At 45.6% G+C, this 13,430-nt stretch overlaps 1 protein-coding gene across 2 annotated transcripts in view; it reads left to right on the forward strand.

Moving 5' to 3' along the window:
* The window catches only part of CHUK (component of inhibitor of nuclear factor kappa B kinase complex), a 30,614-nt gene that overhangs the window by 2,943 nt on the left and 14,241 nt on the right, over nt 1–13,430 (forward strand). For both annotated transcript variants that reach the window (XM_042792459.1, XM_042792517.1), the window contains 8 exons: nt 1,123–1,192; nt 4,730–4,818; nt 5,517–5,606; nt 6,229–6,353; nt 7,967–8,074; nt 9,603–9,738; nt 10,778–10,972; nt 11,329–11,431. In XM_042792459.1, coding sequence (XP_042648393.1) covers nt 1,123–1,192; nt 4,730–4,818; nt 5,517–5,606; nt 6,229–6,353; nt 7,967–8,074; nt 9,603–9,738; nt 10,778–10,972; nt 11,329–11,431 — 916 coding nt within the window. The remainder of the gene's footprint in view (nt 1–1,122; nt 1,193–4,729; nt 4,819–5,516; nt 5,607–6,228; nt 6,354–7,966; nt 8,075–9,602; nt 9,739–10,777; nt 10,973–11,328; nt 11,432–13,430) is intronic.

Consider the following 13,430-nt stretch of genomic DNA (forward strand, 5'->3'; position numbering starts at 1 on the left):
TTTGGTAATTTAATTTATAATGAAACCATAGATGTTCCATAAATGCTGGGACAATTAATTTAATCTGATCACATGTAATGCTTCGTTCCTTAAAAAAGCTGCTTTTTTTTTTTTTAATTATTTTTTTTTTATTTCTGATCCTGCTCTTCAAATCCTTCTCTTAAACTCGCTCGGCATAATTTGTGTTTAATTTCTCATTGCACGTCTGCAACCTTCCATAAAGCCTGGAAAAGCATCTGCTTCTGTCTATGGGCCACGCACATTTTTAAGCTTCTGCTCTTTCAGGGTAACAGTCTAGGCTCGGAGCTTGATTTCTGGCTTTGCCCCTCTCCTCCTTTGCTGTTCAGCACATCTACTCAGAACTTAAGGAGTGTGATGTTGAAGTTTGGCTTTGCCTCCATAAAGGTTTGATTGCTGGTTGTGGCTGAAGTGCGGGAGGCAAGCAGAAACATGAGGAGGACTGGCTGCAGTGCCTCAGACCTCCATAAAGCCTTCAGCGTAGTAAAAATCGGATCATATGCTGATTGACTCAGGGTGTATGTGGGTAATCACTGAAGTTACTTATTGACAGATTATTAAGACAATGATTAGGAGGGGATTTCCTCCAGTGATTCTACCGCACCTTTTGCTAGAAGAGAAGAATTCAGGGCAAGGGCGCAGAGAGATGAAGAAGCACTTTAGAGTGGAGGCAGGGTTGAGAGTTCAGGTCATGGTCCATGCTGTGGACACTCCAGTTATCCAAAGGCCATTGATCTGTTTTTTAGCTCAGGATTAACTAGGTGGGTGACCTGGAAGCCAGTGTGCTGAAGCGTCGAGCAGGCACTTCTCACTGTGAGAGTGCACTTAGGAAGGAGACCGTGTCCCAGGGCAGAGCCAGCCAGCGATCAAACGCTCTGAGCTGAAGAAGGTGACCTGTGTGTAATGGGGCAGCCTGTGGCAATAGCACCGTTATCGGGGAGCGTGCCCTTTGCTGGTTTTAAGGTGCCTGGCCATGAGGTGGGTGGCTGGTATTGTACTTGAGCTGTGCTGTTTTCTGTGTCGTGTCAGCGGGGGATGGAAAAATGTTGTTCTTGACTGTTAGCTGTTGCACCGTGGGTCTAACCATCTTTTTCTGTCCTGTAGTTGCTAAATAAACCGGAAAACTGCTGTGGACTTAAGGAAAGTCAAATACTTTCTCTGCTTAGCGACATTGGTACGTAGTCTAATGCCTTCCTTGTGATTGTTTTTTGGGGTTTTGTTTTTTTTTTTTATTATTATTATTATGTGTAATGACATTTTGCTTTTTCAGCTGACCTGGAAAAGGGGACCGATGGAGAATAGATGTGTTAAAAGCAATCAGGTCTCTATTCCAGAGCAAGGGCCTGGTTTCCCTGCTGATCACAACGACAAGAAGCTTGCACGAATGACGTATCTGTGGAATGGGATTAGGAAAGCTGTGTAGTGGTCAGTTGTAGGCAGCTATGACCTTAACGTTTTGTTTTGTTAAGGTCACGGTTTTCTGCTGAAATCCCGTTTTTGTTCCTGGCTCTGGAGATGTCAAACTGCATGTGGCTTGAAGGAATGCAGCTTTTACAAACCAAATAGCAAGATCACAACGTGAGAAGTGCCAGAGTTGCCCTGTGGCTTCTCTCTGTAGGATTTGCTTAGTAGGAGGGAAATTTTGGTTGGTTCAGTGTGATAATACAGAGGAGAAGATAAACTGGAGTGGAGCTGAGAGCATGGTAGGTAAGAGCATAGCAGAAGAGGAAGCCAACCATGCCGTGGCTAGTCTTAACAATCTTCTGGCTAATGATTTTCTCTCAACTGAGGTTTAATTAGGTAGGTGATCCCAACATAAATGTGCCCAAATGTTGGGAAGCTTCTCCTTTTGGAAGAGCAATTCTGTTGGTCTGCATTAGAGTTGTGGGCAGTGCAGTGATGGAGATGGTTGTCTCTTTTACTCAGCACTGAGGAAGCTACATCTGGGTACAGTTGTCCACATCTGGCCCCAAGTTCCAGAGAGATGTGGAGATCCTGGCAGGGCCCTGCAAAGGCTGCCTAGGGCCTGGAGGACCTGCCCCACCAGGAGATAGGGTTGTTGGGTCTGGCTGCGGGGAGGCAGAGGAGGGTCAGAGAGCAGCCCACAGCTCCAGAAAAGGCAGGTGCAGAGGTGATGGATGGGACCGAACTGCTTGGTGAGCAGCGTGACAAGGGCCACCAGCTCTGTGTTGCGCCACGGGGGGGTTGAAACGCAAGGTTGGAGAAGAAACCTCCTTTCCCACTAACGCTGCTGTTGTGCTGTGTATGTCCCTAGGGAAGGTCCCAAGGCAGCCTACAGGGAGGCAGAGGTGACGAGATGAGTATTGGACAGATATCAACTTGATCTGCATTACTGAAGGCGTCTGATACCATGCGGATTTCAGACTCTGCGATTTGGAAAGGGAGCAGGCAGCAAATCCATACAGGGTGGGAGTAGCTCAAGGTGACAGCACTGCTTGTAGGGTACAGTTTAATTTGATAGCTTTGGTTGCCTGCTCTAAAGCTATTTCCCAAGGCTGTGGTAGTCCATGAAAACCATGCTGCAACACAAACTTGATAGTATCCAGAAGCGTTTCATCAAACATTGAATTTTTCAAACTGTTGAGCTTTATCTTGCTCGATGCCAAATTCTTGATCACTGAGACGGTGAGAAAATAAAAGATGTGAGACTTGAAACTGGCCTTCCTGTCCCTCAGGAAGTGCCTGGCTTCTTGGACACCCTGAGGAAAACAAGTCATCTGATTGAGGGTGATGCCTGCAGAGTTTCGCCAGCAAGTAGGCTTTCCAGGAGAGCTCCTCAGTAGAGATCCTCGGTTTTTTAGTTCTCTTACAGACAACTCATCTCTACTTGTAGTGATGGAGTAGTCTGGACATGAGAAAGCATTTTGGGCGTATTGGCCTGGGCTTCTATCCTTTCAGTGTTCAGAGGGCTTGCGATTGAGTTCCTGAAATCAAGCGTGTCTGTGTTTCTTCCTCCTTGTTCCCCTTCCATCTGCAGAACAGGGTCTGTTGTCTTCATAAAAAGTTGCGTGTCTTTGGCAAAGATTTGAAAACGCAGTGGAGAAGAAATGCAAGTTAGAAGCTGTTAAATGTGTAAACAAGTGGTAAATCTGTGGAGACTGGGGACTTTAATGGGAGAAAGTGAACTGCGGGCAAGGCATGTTGGCTGAACATTTCTCTTAAAATAATCTCATGATGAATTTACAGGCACGGCTGGTTAGTAGATGTGCAGTTGGCACATCTTTTGCACAGGAAGATTTAAAATACCCCATGACGGAGCCGAGAAAATACAATACCTGCCTTGGGCCTTCCATGGGACCTTTTCTTTTATTTCCGCTTGCATACCTCCAAGATTGAAAAATCACGCCTTTGAAAATTTGAGGTGGTGTGGTTTTTTTAAAGTCACCTTTTGCAGTTTCATCTGTGGCAGGCGCTTGCTTGATAATCTTTTATTTAGCAGCCAGTGTTTTTATGTGGGTGGACCACTACTGAATTTTCCCCTTCCTGCAGGCAGGATTTCTCATTTCCTTTTTGTTAGTGGTTCCAGTCCCCTCAAGGCAGTTCAAGCATGGACTGTTGCTACAAGGCAAAGTCCAGCCCTTTGCATTTTCTTGGGTGTGTGCTCCCATCCCCTCCCCTCTTGCAGCCACTCCTGTAACCAGGCAAGGAGCAAGCTCCGGAAGCCAGCCCAGCTAAAACCTGATTATTTTTTACTTAGTAGTTTCCAGCTGGATCTGTCCCAGGATCAAGCTGATCATGTGGTGCCGTAAGTGCTTGTGCTGCCATGGAAATTGTGTCTGGGAAAGGAGAGTCTGGGAACCTGTGTTCCTTCTGGGAACAGCACCCACGTAGATTGGCTTAAAGCCATCGTGGGATTCAGTTTTTAGCAGTGGGAGTAACAGAAGTGATGCTACTCTTGAGCCCGCCTGTCCCCCGCCAGCAGAGGGGAAGCCTTGAGCCCCTAAGTTCAGTGTTGCTCATACTGACTGGGATATTGGTGGTGGCATCTCAGTCAGCTGTTCCACGCAGCGTTAACCAGAGGCTGCCCAGGAGTCTTTAGCTCCATCCGTGCTTCTGCTTCATCGCGGCTGGACGGTCCCCTCCCTGATGGGGTGGTGTGCGTTGTGGTGCTCTGGCAACGGTGGAAGCTTACTAGAAGCTCTGTAAGCCACTATTTGGCAGTAGCTTTAGCTCAAAGAGAAACTGGGCTTGTTTCAGTTGCTTAATTAATTTCGGTGCTTTCTTTCATCAGCATCTTGCATAATGTGCTCCCATATATAAATAGGTCTTTTTGTTACCTCGTGCTGATTTACCAAGATCTCAGGCTGCAGGACACGCGGAGCTGTTTCAGGCTGTCTGCACTTTTTGGAGACCTCTGTTGCTTGTCTGCGTGCTGTGGTTCATTTTGTAACTCTACAGTTTGGGAAGAATTCAGCTGCCTTCTCAGTTACGTTACAGATAAAAGATGTGACCTGCAGTTATGCCACGAGTTCTGAACTCTGTAGCGACCTCCATTTCTGCAGAGCAGAGGAACAGAGCTAGTTCAGTCCTAGCATAAATCTGATGAATCTTTTCAGTAGTAGTTCTTATTGGTGCTTTAAAATGAAAATTCATTGCTGTCAACTCCAAAGTCATGGATGTTAGATTTTTATCAGATGCATCATTAATCAGTGTGAATTTATTTTCTATTAAATCAAAATGTGTCTTTCAGGGTCTGGTATCCAGTATTTACATGAAAACAGAATTATACACAGAGATTTAAAGCCTGAAAATATTGTTCTTCAGGACGAAGGTGGGAAGGTAAGCCAGGTGGCCACTGTCAGTGGTGTTCCCACGGTCATTTCTGCAGGTTGTCAGCAGCTTTGTCCTACCTGAGAGAAATGGAAGGGAACAAGTAGTTTGTGGCCTTGAACTGGGCTGAAAACTCAGCGGTGAATTTGCTAAAAGTTTTACATTGTCTCGAAGCCACAAATCCTTTTTTGCATATTCTTAAATCCTTGTCATTAAAAACAAAGAACTTTCGCTTCTGTTTAAGAACCCTGCCTGCACAGAATATGAATTATATGAGATGGTAGCATATCCCAGCGTGCGTGGCTTTGAGGGCTGCTTGTAAAATTCAGCCAGTTCAGAGTCAGCCTAATGGATTTCTTAGTGAAAATTGTTTTCTCTGTTGTTACTCTCTAAACAAATAACTTTCAATTCCCAGATAAAAAGCTAGATACTCTGTTCAGCCAAGCTGTAACTGGCAAGCTGCTTTAAATTCGAGTCTAAGCTGAGATAGGTGGACAGTGCCAGCGCACGTGGTGAAACAGCAAGCCTTTACACTGTGTCACGTGTTGAAGCTTCGCCATGGACTTTCTCCAGAATTTCCATTCTGATTTTCTTCTTCTTGAGTGTATGCTGTGGATGTTACTGCACAGGTTTTTGTATTGTTTGGTAGGTTTTTTTTTTTTTTGTCTGAATTTGCTCTTTTGATGAAGTAGTTAAACTGTCTACAGATTGTTCACAAAATAATAGACCTGGGATATGCCAAGGATCTGGATCAAGGAAGTTTATGCACTTCATTTGTTGGGACATTACAATATTTGGTAAGAATTGTTTTTTTTTTTTTTTCATGTATAATAGAGATGTGGTATTGCCACATTTTATAAAATCACAGACTTGGGTGTCAGAAGGAAGCTACAGAGGTCCCTTGTCTAGCCTCCCGCTTGCAGCAGGACTGTCACCAGCACTGGGTCAGGGCAGCTGTGGCTTGGCCCAGCCAAACAGTGAAACCTCCAAAAATGGTGATCATGTACCTTCCCAGGGACTTGTCCCAGGGCTATCCCTTCTCTAGGGGAAGAAGTGTTTCCTCGTGTCCGGCCTGAACCTCCCAGGTGGGGGGGATCTGGGGCCATTGCCCCTCACTGTATCACCTGTTGCTTCCAAGATGAGTTTGGGCCCCTCCGTCCCTTCCTGTGCCACGGTGGGGGACTGCTTGCCGCCCGGCACCGCTCCAGCCTCCCCGCAGCCAGATCCAACAAGCCCAGCTCCCTGCCATCTCCTCCGGGCCCCGACCCACCGGCCAGCCCGAGCGGAGCCATGTCCGGGGCCCGGTGCCGCTCTGGAACCGCTGGGCACGTCTCGGTGCAGCTTCACCTCTGCAGAAACGCAGGAAAATAGATGACCTGAGATACCACTTTCAGAGTGTCTTTTTGTAATCCTTTTCAGGCTCCAGAACTCTTTGAGAATAAATCCTACTCGGCTACTGTTGATTACTGGAGCTTTGGAACGATGGTGTTTGAGTGCGTTGCGGGATTTAGACCGTTCTTACATAATCTGCAGCCATTCACCTGGTAAGACACTAATTCTGCAAGGGGTGATGCAGGCAATAGGGATGACAGCTCCTGCATGCAGTGAGGTAACAGCATGAACCAGAATGATACGTTTATTGTTAGTTTGGTGCTGAGGCTGTTGGTCTGCTAAGCTTTGCTGAAGCCATTGGTACTTCGGTAGTGTCAATGACAGTTTGGCTATTTATACATATTGTAGTACGTGCTTATTACATTGTGTGGTAGCCTCTGTTCATAATAATTCCTTCCTAAGTGAAATGTGTATCAAAAAATATAATTATAAACCAGTCTGTGTGTCTGTGTCAAAAAAAATGTAATGGGAAGGAATGATACAGTCCTGTGTTCGCCTAGGCTGTGAGGTTACTTGGTTTGAGCGATCAATAACACGCATCGAGATGGAGCATGTTTTGCCTCGTAAACACGTTTGTAAGTTAGTTTGTTAACTAACTTGTGTTTGTTAACATAAGTTTGTTATGTGTTTGTAAGTACCTTTACAAAAGCGATGACTGAAAGACTTTAAGCTGCAAACAGAGGTTTCTGCTTGCCCTTTGAGGGCTAGAAGGAGGGGCAGAAAGGTACATTTTTACATCTCCACTTGCAATACCAGGAGAGCATGTAAGCTTGGTTTTTAAAAGGGTCATTCTGCAACAGAAAAAATACAGAACTTGCTTTTCTGTTAGCATTGAAATAATAATGGGAGAAAAGGTAAATTTGAGCTATAATGCAAGCGTTGGCTTAAAAATTACTGCGTGCTAACAAAAAACGCACTAGTATGTGGTAACAGTTTCCTTTTTAATTGCTAGTCCTTGGGCTTTTATTATTTTAATAGCTCAATATTTGTTGCCTATTTTCCAACACGGAAAACTTGATTTCCTAAAGTAGTAGAAAACCAGTGAGCGAAACGCGATTAGAAACGGCTCTTCCCTCTCTGTGAAAGGAGGAAGGGAACAGCGCGGGCCACGCGTGTGGAGCTTCAGTTCTAGCTGTGGCCGAGGGGGGCAGCGAGCAGGCTGGCAGCCTCCAGGAGCGAGAAGCATGGAGCTGCCTCGCAGCTGACTGCTGGCTTGACGCGGGCAGTCCCGCTCCTGGCACTGGGCAGGGTTCAGACGGCTGCTGAAGTGAGCCACGGTGGGGAAACTGAGGCAGCGCCGCTGGGGGTGCTTTCCCTGGTACCGGATCCCTTGGCGGGCTGTGTTTTCTGACACTTAGGAGGTGCTTCCCTCGGATCAAGGTAAGGGCAGTGGTTTTGCCAGATGACTTGCGAATCTTACCGGTCTCACTGAAGTGTGGAGGCTGCTTTTGTCGTGCAGGCTCGGCCTGTGCTCAGTGAATGGTTACCTGTTGACCCTCTTGTTTGGCGCTGTCCAGACCTCCTTGCAAGCAGGTGCAATAATGTTTCCAGAGACAGAATTGCTCTGTCAGAGCAAGGGCTTCCCTCTTCCACTTGGACGTGTTCTGGGTGGGTTGTTTGGCAATGTCCTCTTTGTCCTGGAAGAGAAGAGTTTGTTTTCTAAAGCTACTAGACTGCAGCAGTTTTTTTTGTTGCTGTCCTGTTCAGTTGGCCCTTTGCAAAAGTAACATCCTCAGTATTATCCACAAAGGATTTTATTTTCTAGGCACGAAAAAATCAAGAAGAAGGATCCAAAGCACATCTTTGCTTCTGAAGAGATGAATGGGGAGGTTCGCTTTAGTACCCATTTGCCACAGCCTCACAGCCTCTGTGGGTAAGTGTGTCCTTGGGGCTACGTGTGATAATTTTTGGCTTGTCTTAAACTGAGGGCTTCTCCTTTATCCCAAGCGCCGAGGAGCCTTCCTTCTTTCTCCTAAGGAGTGTTCCAAGCTCTTGGCAAGCTACCATTTGCTGTTAAGGAATAGCCCATAGCCACACGGCCCTCTTTTGATACTTGGTGCTCTCCCGGGGCGGTTCACCCTGCAGTTTGTGGGATGATGGCAGTTCACCTTGCAGTGTGAACTCTGTGACTGCTTTCCATCCATTATCACAAGGCCACTGAGTAACATCCACCTGATAACTTGATGGTATTAAATCTCAAACCAAGCACTCGAGTCAGCTGCCTCATGAAAGCAGAAGCTTCCAGTACTTGTGTTGCGAAGATTGCTGCGAGTCCATCAGAGACCACCAAGATGGTCAGAGCCTGTTGAACAGAGTATGCAAGGAAAGGCCCATGAAGCTGGGCTTCTTCAGCCTGGCAAAGGGAGGTCTAATTTTGACGTCTTCTGTCTATTGGGGCGTTACAGAGACAACAGATCTAGGCTCCTCTCAGAGGGGCAAAGCAAAAGGACCAACGGCAATGGCACAAGTTACAAGGGAAACAAAATTTGGGTGCAGGATAAAGGTCTCCCCGTGCTAGCAATGTAACCCTGGGACAGGGCCCCAAGCAGTGGGGGTTCTCCATCTGAGGGGACTGCCCAGGCTCGCTTGAGCACTGTCCTGAGCAGCCTGCTGTAGCTGCAGCGTTGGCCGTGCTCTGGGCTAGGGCTCAGACCAGAGACCTCCAGTTAATTCAACCTGAATTAATTGGCCTGTACCAAGTCAGAAGTCAGGCTCTGATCATTTGGCACTTACTTCGCACTCGTGTCTTCAGATATGCCCAGCAGTGCAGCACAACTCATTGGCGCTGGCAGATTTCTAGGAAAAGTACTGGAGTTGAGAATGAAATAAATGGCTTTGTGCCAGTGCTTTGGGCTTTTTGCATTGCATGTCCTTAAAGACATTCTTTCCAATAAACTTAGGTGCTTTTTGTGTGGATAAACACGGAGGAGAACCTTCCAGGCAGCTCTGCAGCACGGGGATGGTTCTTCTGCAGACAGGGCTTTGAAAACTATTTGGTTTTATGTGTGTCACAGATAGTTTTCAGAGGAAAAAGAACAAAAAAAACAGCTCCTGCCCTCATCCATTTTGACACACATTACTGGTGTGTTGCGATACTTTTGACTTAGTGAATAGGAATCAGAAGTGTAACGGGCGTGTGCTGCTGCTGGAGACAGTGATGACTGTTATTACAGTGGGGATGCTCACTCTGCCTGTGGTTTCCTCTCCTTCCAGGCTTTCCCAGCTGTCAGGATGAGCGACTGCAACAAAACTGGTGCTCTTCACACATGTTCAGCGGATGTTGCACACATATGGTCTCTAACCAAAGAGTTGTAACCTTATTGCTGTTGTGAGACCCTAGTTTCCTAGGTGGACTGAGTGTTGTAGAATATCTGCCTTTTCTTACAGCCCTTCTGTTTTAGTTTAATTATAGAACCGATGGAAAACTGGTTGCAACTGATGCTGAACTGGGATCCACAACAGAGGGGTGGAGGTTTAGATCCTGAGACCAGTCGTCCAAAGTGCTTCCTAATAATGGATCACATACTGAATTTGAAGGTGAGTGTGGGTTGTTACAGGGTTTAAAGACCTGCTGAAAACATCTCAGAGGACGGAAAGTGTGTTCAGTGGAGCAAAGCTATAATCCTGATACCACCCAGCTTCAGGATCATGATAAATGTTTTTCTTGGTATCGGGAAGTGAGTAGATATACAACTGATCCAGGACATATCTGGAGGCAAAATATCACCAGCAATATTACTGTCTAGTTATACACTTGGAGTAGGAGAATGACCCTATATTACTGTCTGTCATCTCAGGAAGGACTTGGCAAGATCAAATAATGGTTTAATACTTACTAATTACAGTATTCCTGAACTCCACCACTGATGCTGTGACCTCCAGTTCCATGTACTGTAGTAGTACCTGTAGTAGAACAGAGATTACATTCACCTGACTATTCACCTTCAAGTAATTATTGAAGCTTTGCTGGAGTAAGAATAGCTGAGGCAAGCATGTGTAGAAGCCAGAGGACAATTTTGTCTGATCTGGAAGGATTCCAAAGGAATTAAAGCCTGAAACACAAAATACTGTGCTCATAATTGGGACTTGTCAAAATCAGTATGTTGTGGTGTGGCTTGGGTCCTACAGTCTCTCCCCAGTAGAACTATAGTGAGGGCTGTGAAAGCGATGAGAAGACGAGCACTGGTATGTAACAGCTTGTTTGCATAGAGGGATTGACGGAAATGGGACTCCCTGTCTTGAGAGCAGTACTGGCCAGCATCAAACAGCAAAGCTCAGGGTGGCCTTTACGCTAGCTTGTTACCATCCTTTTGATTTAATTAAGCTGCAGCATGGCTTGTGAAAGCTATTAGTGAGTTTGATTGTAATTTTCTCTGACATTAAGTTAAAAGCTACAGGCCCAGGCTTTGCGTTCTATTATGTGGGGCTTTACTCCTCTACTTGATTACTGTAGTCATTAAAACTCAAATGATGCTCTCAGTCTAGCACGTTAATTGCTACATACTCCTTCCTGGGCCTTTGTGTCCTTTGTCTCTGACAGCCAGTGACTTGTCATCAACTTGTACTCTTTTTACAGATAGTACACATTCTAAATATGACCTCTGCCAAGATTGTTTCATTTCTCTTGCATCCTGAGGAAAGCCTTCATTCCCTTCAGATTCGGATTGAGTTTGAAACTGGAATAAGTACTGGAAATCAGGAACTGCTGTTGGAAACAGGGATTTGCCTGGACCCTCGGAAACCTGCTTCCCAGTGTGTTATTGATGGCGTAGTAAGAATGATTCTGTTCGTTTAAGGTCTTTCACGTTCTTGGGGAATTTAAAATCCTAGGGAAGATAAATTGCCTTAATCTTTTCCCACTGGAGACAGTTTGCTCTGTAAAGGTAGTGACTCTTAAGGTCTAGTGTTATTTCCTTTATTGGGTAACGTCAGCAGATTCCTATAGTTATACTCTAACTATTTCAATAAAGTAACATGCTAGCAAACTGTCTTGCATTTCTGTGGGATCTGTTAAAATCAGTTTAAGTGTCTGTCCACAGTAATTAGTTCATGATGTAACCAGAACCCTCTGGGTTAGTAGGAGCTATGTTTGGGATTTCTCTTGTTTATGTTCTCTTTTCTCACCAGAGAGGCTGGGATAGCTACATGGTCTATTTGTTTGATAAAAGCAAAACCGTCTATGATGGACCTTTTGCTTCTCGGAGTCTGTCTGACTGTGTAAATTACATTGGTAAGTATGTTGGAGGACACCTGGGAACTGAAAGTGCTGCTTCTCATGTAATGTGAAAGTAGATTTGCCTTACAGATCTCTGTGTGTTTGAAGGGCACTGTCTATTTCAAAGAGGACCATTTAAGAACCTGGAGCAGCCTAATAAAGTTTCATCTACAGTGCTGTATCCACATTTTGTAGATGTAAACTGTTCTGAGAATTTATTACCTGCCCTTTGGAAACTCTCCTATAGAGCAACTTAGGAATTCATTTAAGGTTTTTGCCCTTGTATTAAATTCTGTGCACTGAACGGCATCTACCCCGCCCAAACACCTAAACCTAAGCATTTCCCCGCTTAAACACAACAACGATGTGAATGAAGACTTGGGGGGTAATAAGTGCAACCGAATCTTGTAGCCTAGAGAGAAAAACTTTTGGTTATGTCTGCACACTGCATCCTGGAAAGAAGATTCTGATTTCATTTGCACAGCCTTCTGTTCTGCTAAAGGGTCTTGTCCCTTCACACCCACAGAGTGTTGCAGTGACATTCTGGGAGCTGTTTGCAGAACTAGAGTGATAGCCCACATAGATGCCCTTTGGTGGTATCAAGGATCAGGGACCTCCTTATCTTAGGGTTTAGTATCTGTAAAAGTTGTGCACATATCCCTTCTCCTCCTCCCTGTGCACAGGTACACACAGGTTTCAGCTCCTTGCAGTCCTGTCACCTGAGATTGGATGCTTTCGATATTTGTGAGCAGTTGCCCTCCTATGGCTCTCCTAGATTTTGCTTCTGAGCCCCGTATCAGCATCCCAAGGATACAGATTACCTTTTTGCCCTGTACTGTCTGTGACAGTTGCGTTTCAGCTGCAGTCCATCTCTTGTGTCTCACCTAAGTGAAAGAACAGGTCCCTCATGCTGTGCTGCTGATAATTCAGGCCTTGTATGAGGAAATCCACCTTGCTCTGATCACAGAGCCAAGCTGGTGTGTTTGGCCATGTTGCACCAGTTGCAGAACTGCTGTCATTCCCCTGTGGAGGTTATGAGTTAGGGCTGGTCTTGAAGAGACACTTGGCAGAGGTTCAAAACCTCTTGTACTGTCTTCCCAACAGTCTTCAGCTCTAGCGATAATGTGTCCATAACCCCATAGCACTGATCCTGCTTCTGGTCTCACCAAGCAGAGCCGAGTGCCTGAGAAAGTCCAGGCCCCTCCTTCCTCTGAGTTGTCAGGAGTAGAACCTGTCTACTGCTGCATGGACACTGGTGGGATCTGTTCCAGCTGGTCCCTGTTAGTTCTGGTGCTGCTGCCTGGCCCCGGCATCATCAGCATACTTTTGGACGATGCATGGAAGCTGCTTCTCTGCATACAGCTTCCCTTAAATGTCTCCTGAAATGACAGCAGTTGTCTGCAGGACCTAATATACCTTGCAGTATACCTGTATGAAGGACCTTGTATACCTCTGTGAGAGAGAAAATAGTGTCAAGGGACAGGAGACATCTACTGGCATACTGCATGTAAAGGAAATGCCTTGTGACATACAGTTACTGTTAAGTAGCTTAATTTTCCTTGGCCTGGCTCTGCAGAAGTGCTGGTTTTCCCAGTCACTTCTTACTGTCACTCAGTTTATTCAGATTCACTTTTTTATTGTGTTCAGAGCTGTTTTATTCTGGTGAATATTGCATGGCATCATTGTGCTGAAACTCAGAGCTAAGGCTTTTTAGAGCATGTTTGCTGATATCCCAATGTTCCCTGTCTGTACAGGGCAATACACATACAAATCTTGCGTCTTTTCCCCTTAAATATCTGCGTCAGGAATCTGTGAGGATATGTACAAAAGATTTGAAGACATTTTCAGATGAAGCACGCACATCAGGACAGTGACCACTGACAGTTGATTAAATGGAGTAAATAGATTTGCTTTGCTAGCTTGGGAAAGTGCTTTAGATAAAGTTTTTGGATAAAACCACCCACGGGTCCTGCCTTGTGCTGTGTTTCATGCGGTGTGTCCCATGTCTGCTCGT

The sequence above is a fragment of the Tyto alba genome, unplaced genomic scaffold, assembly GCF_018691265.1.
Source record: "Tyto alba isolate M040663 unplaced genomic scaffold, T.alba_DEE_v4.0 Super-Scaffold_1, whole genome shotgun sequence".
In the NCBI taxonomy this organism is placed as follows: domain Eukaryota; kingdom Metazoa; phylum Chordata; class Aves; order Strigiformes; family Tytonidae; genus Tyto; species Tyto alba.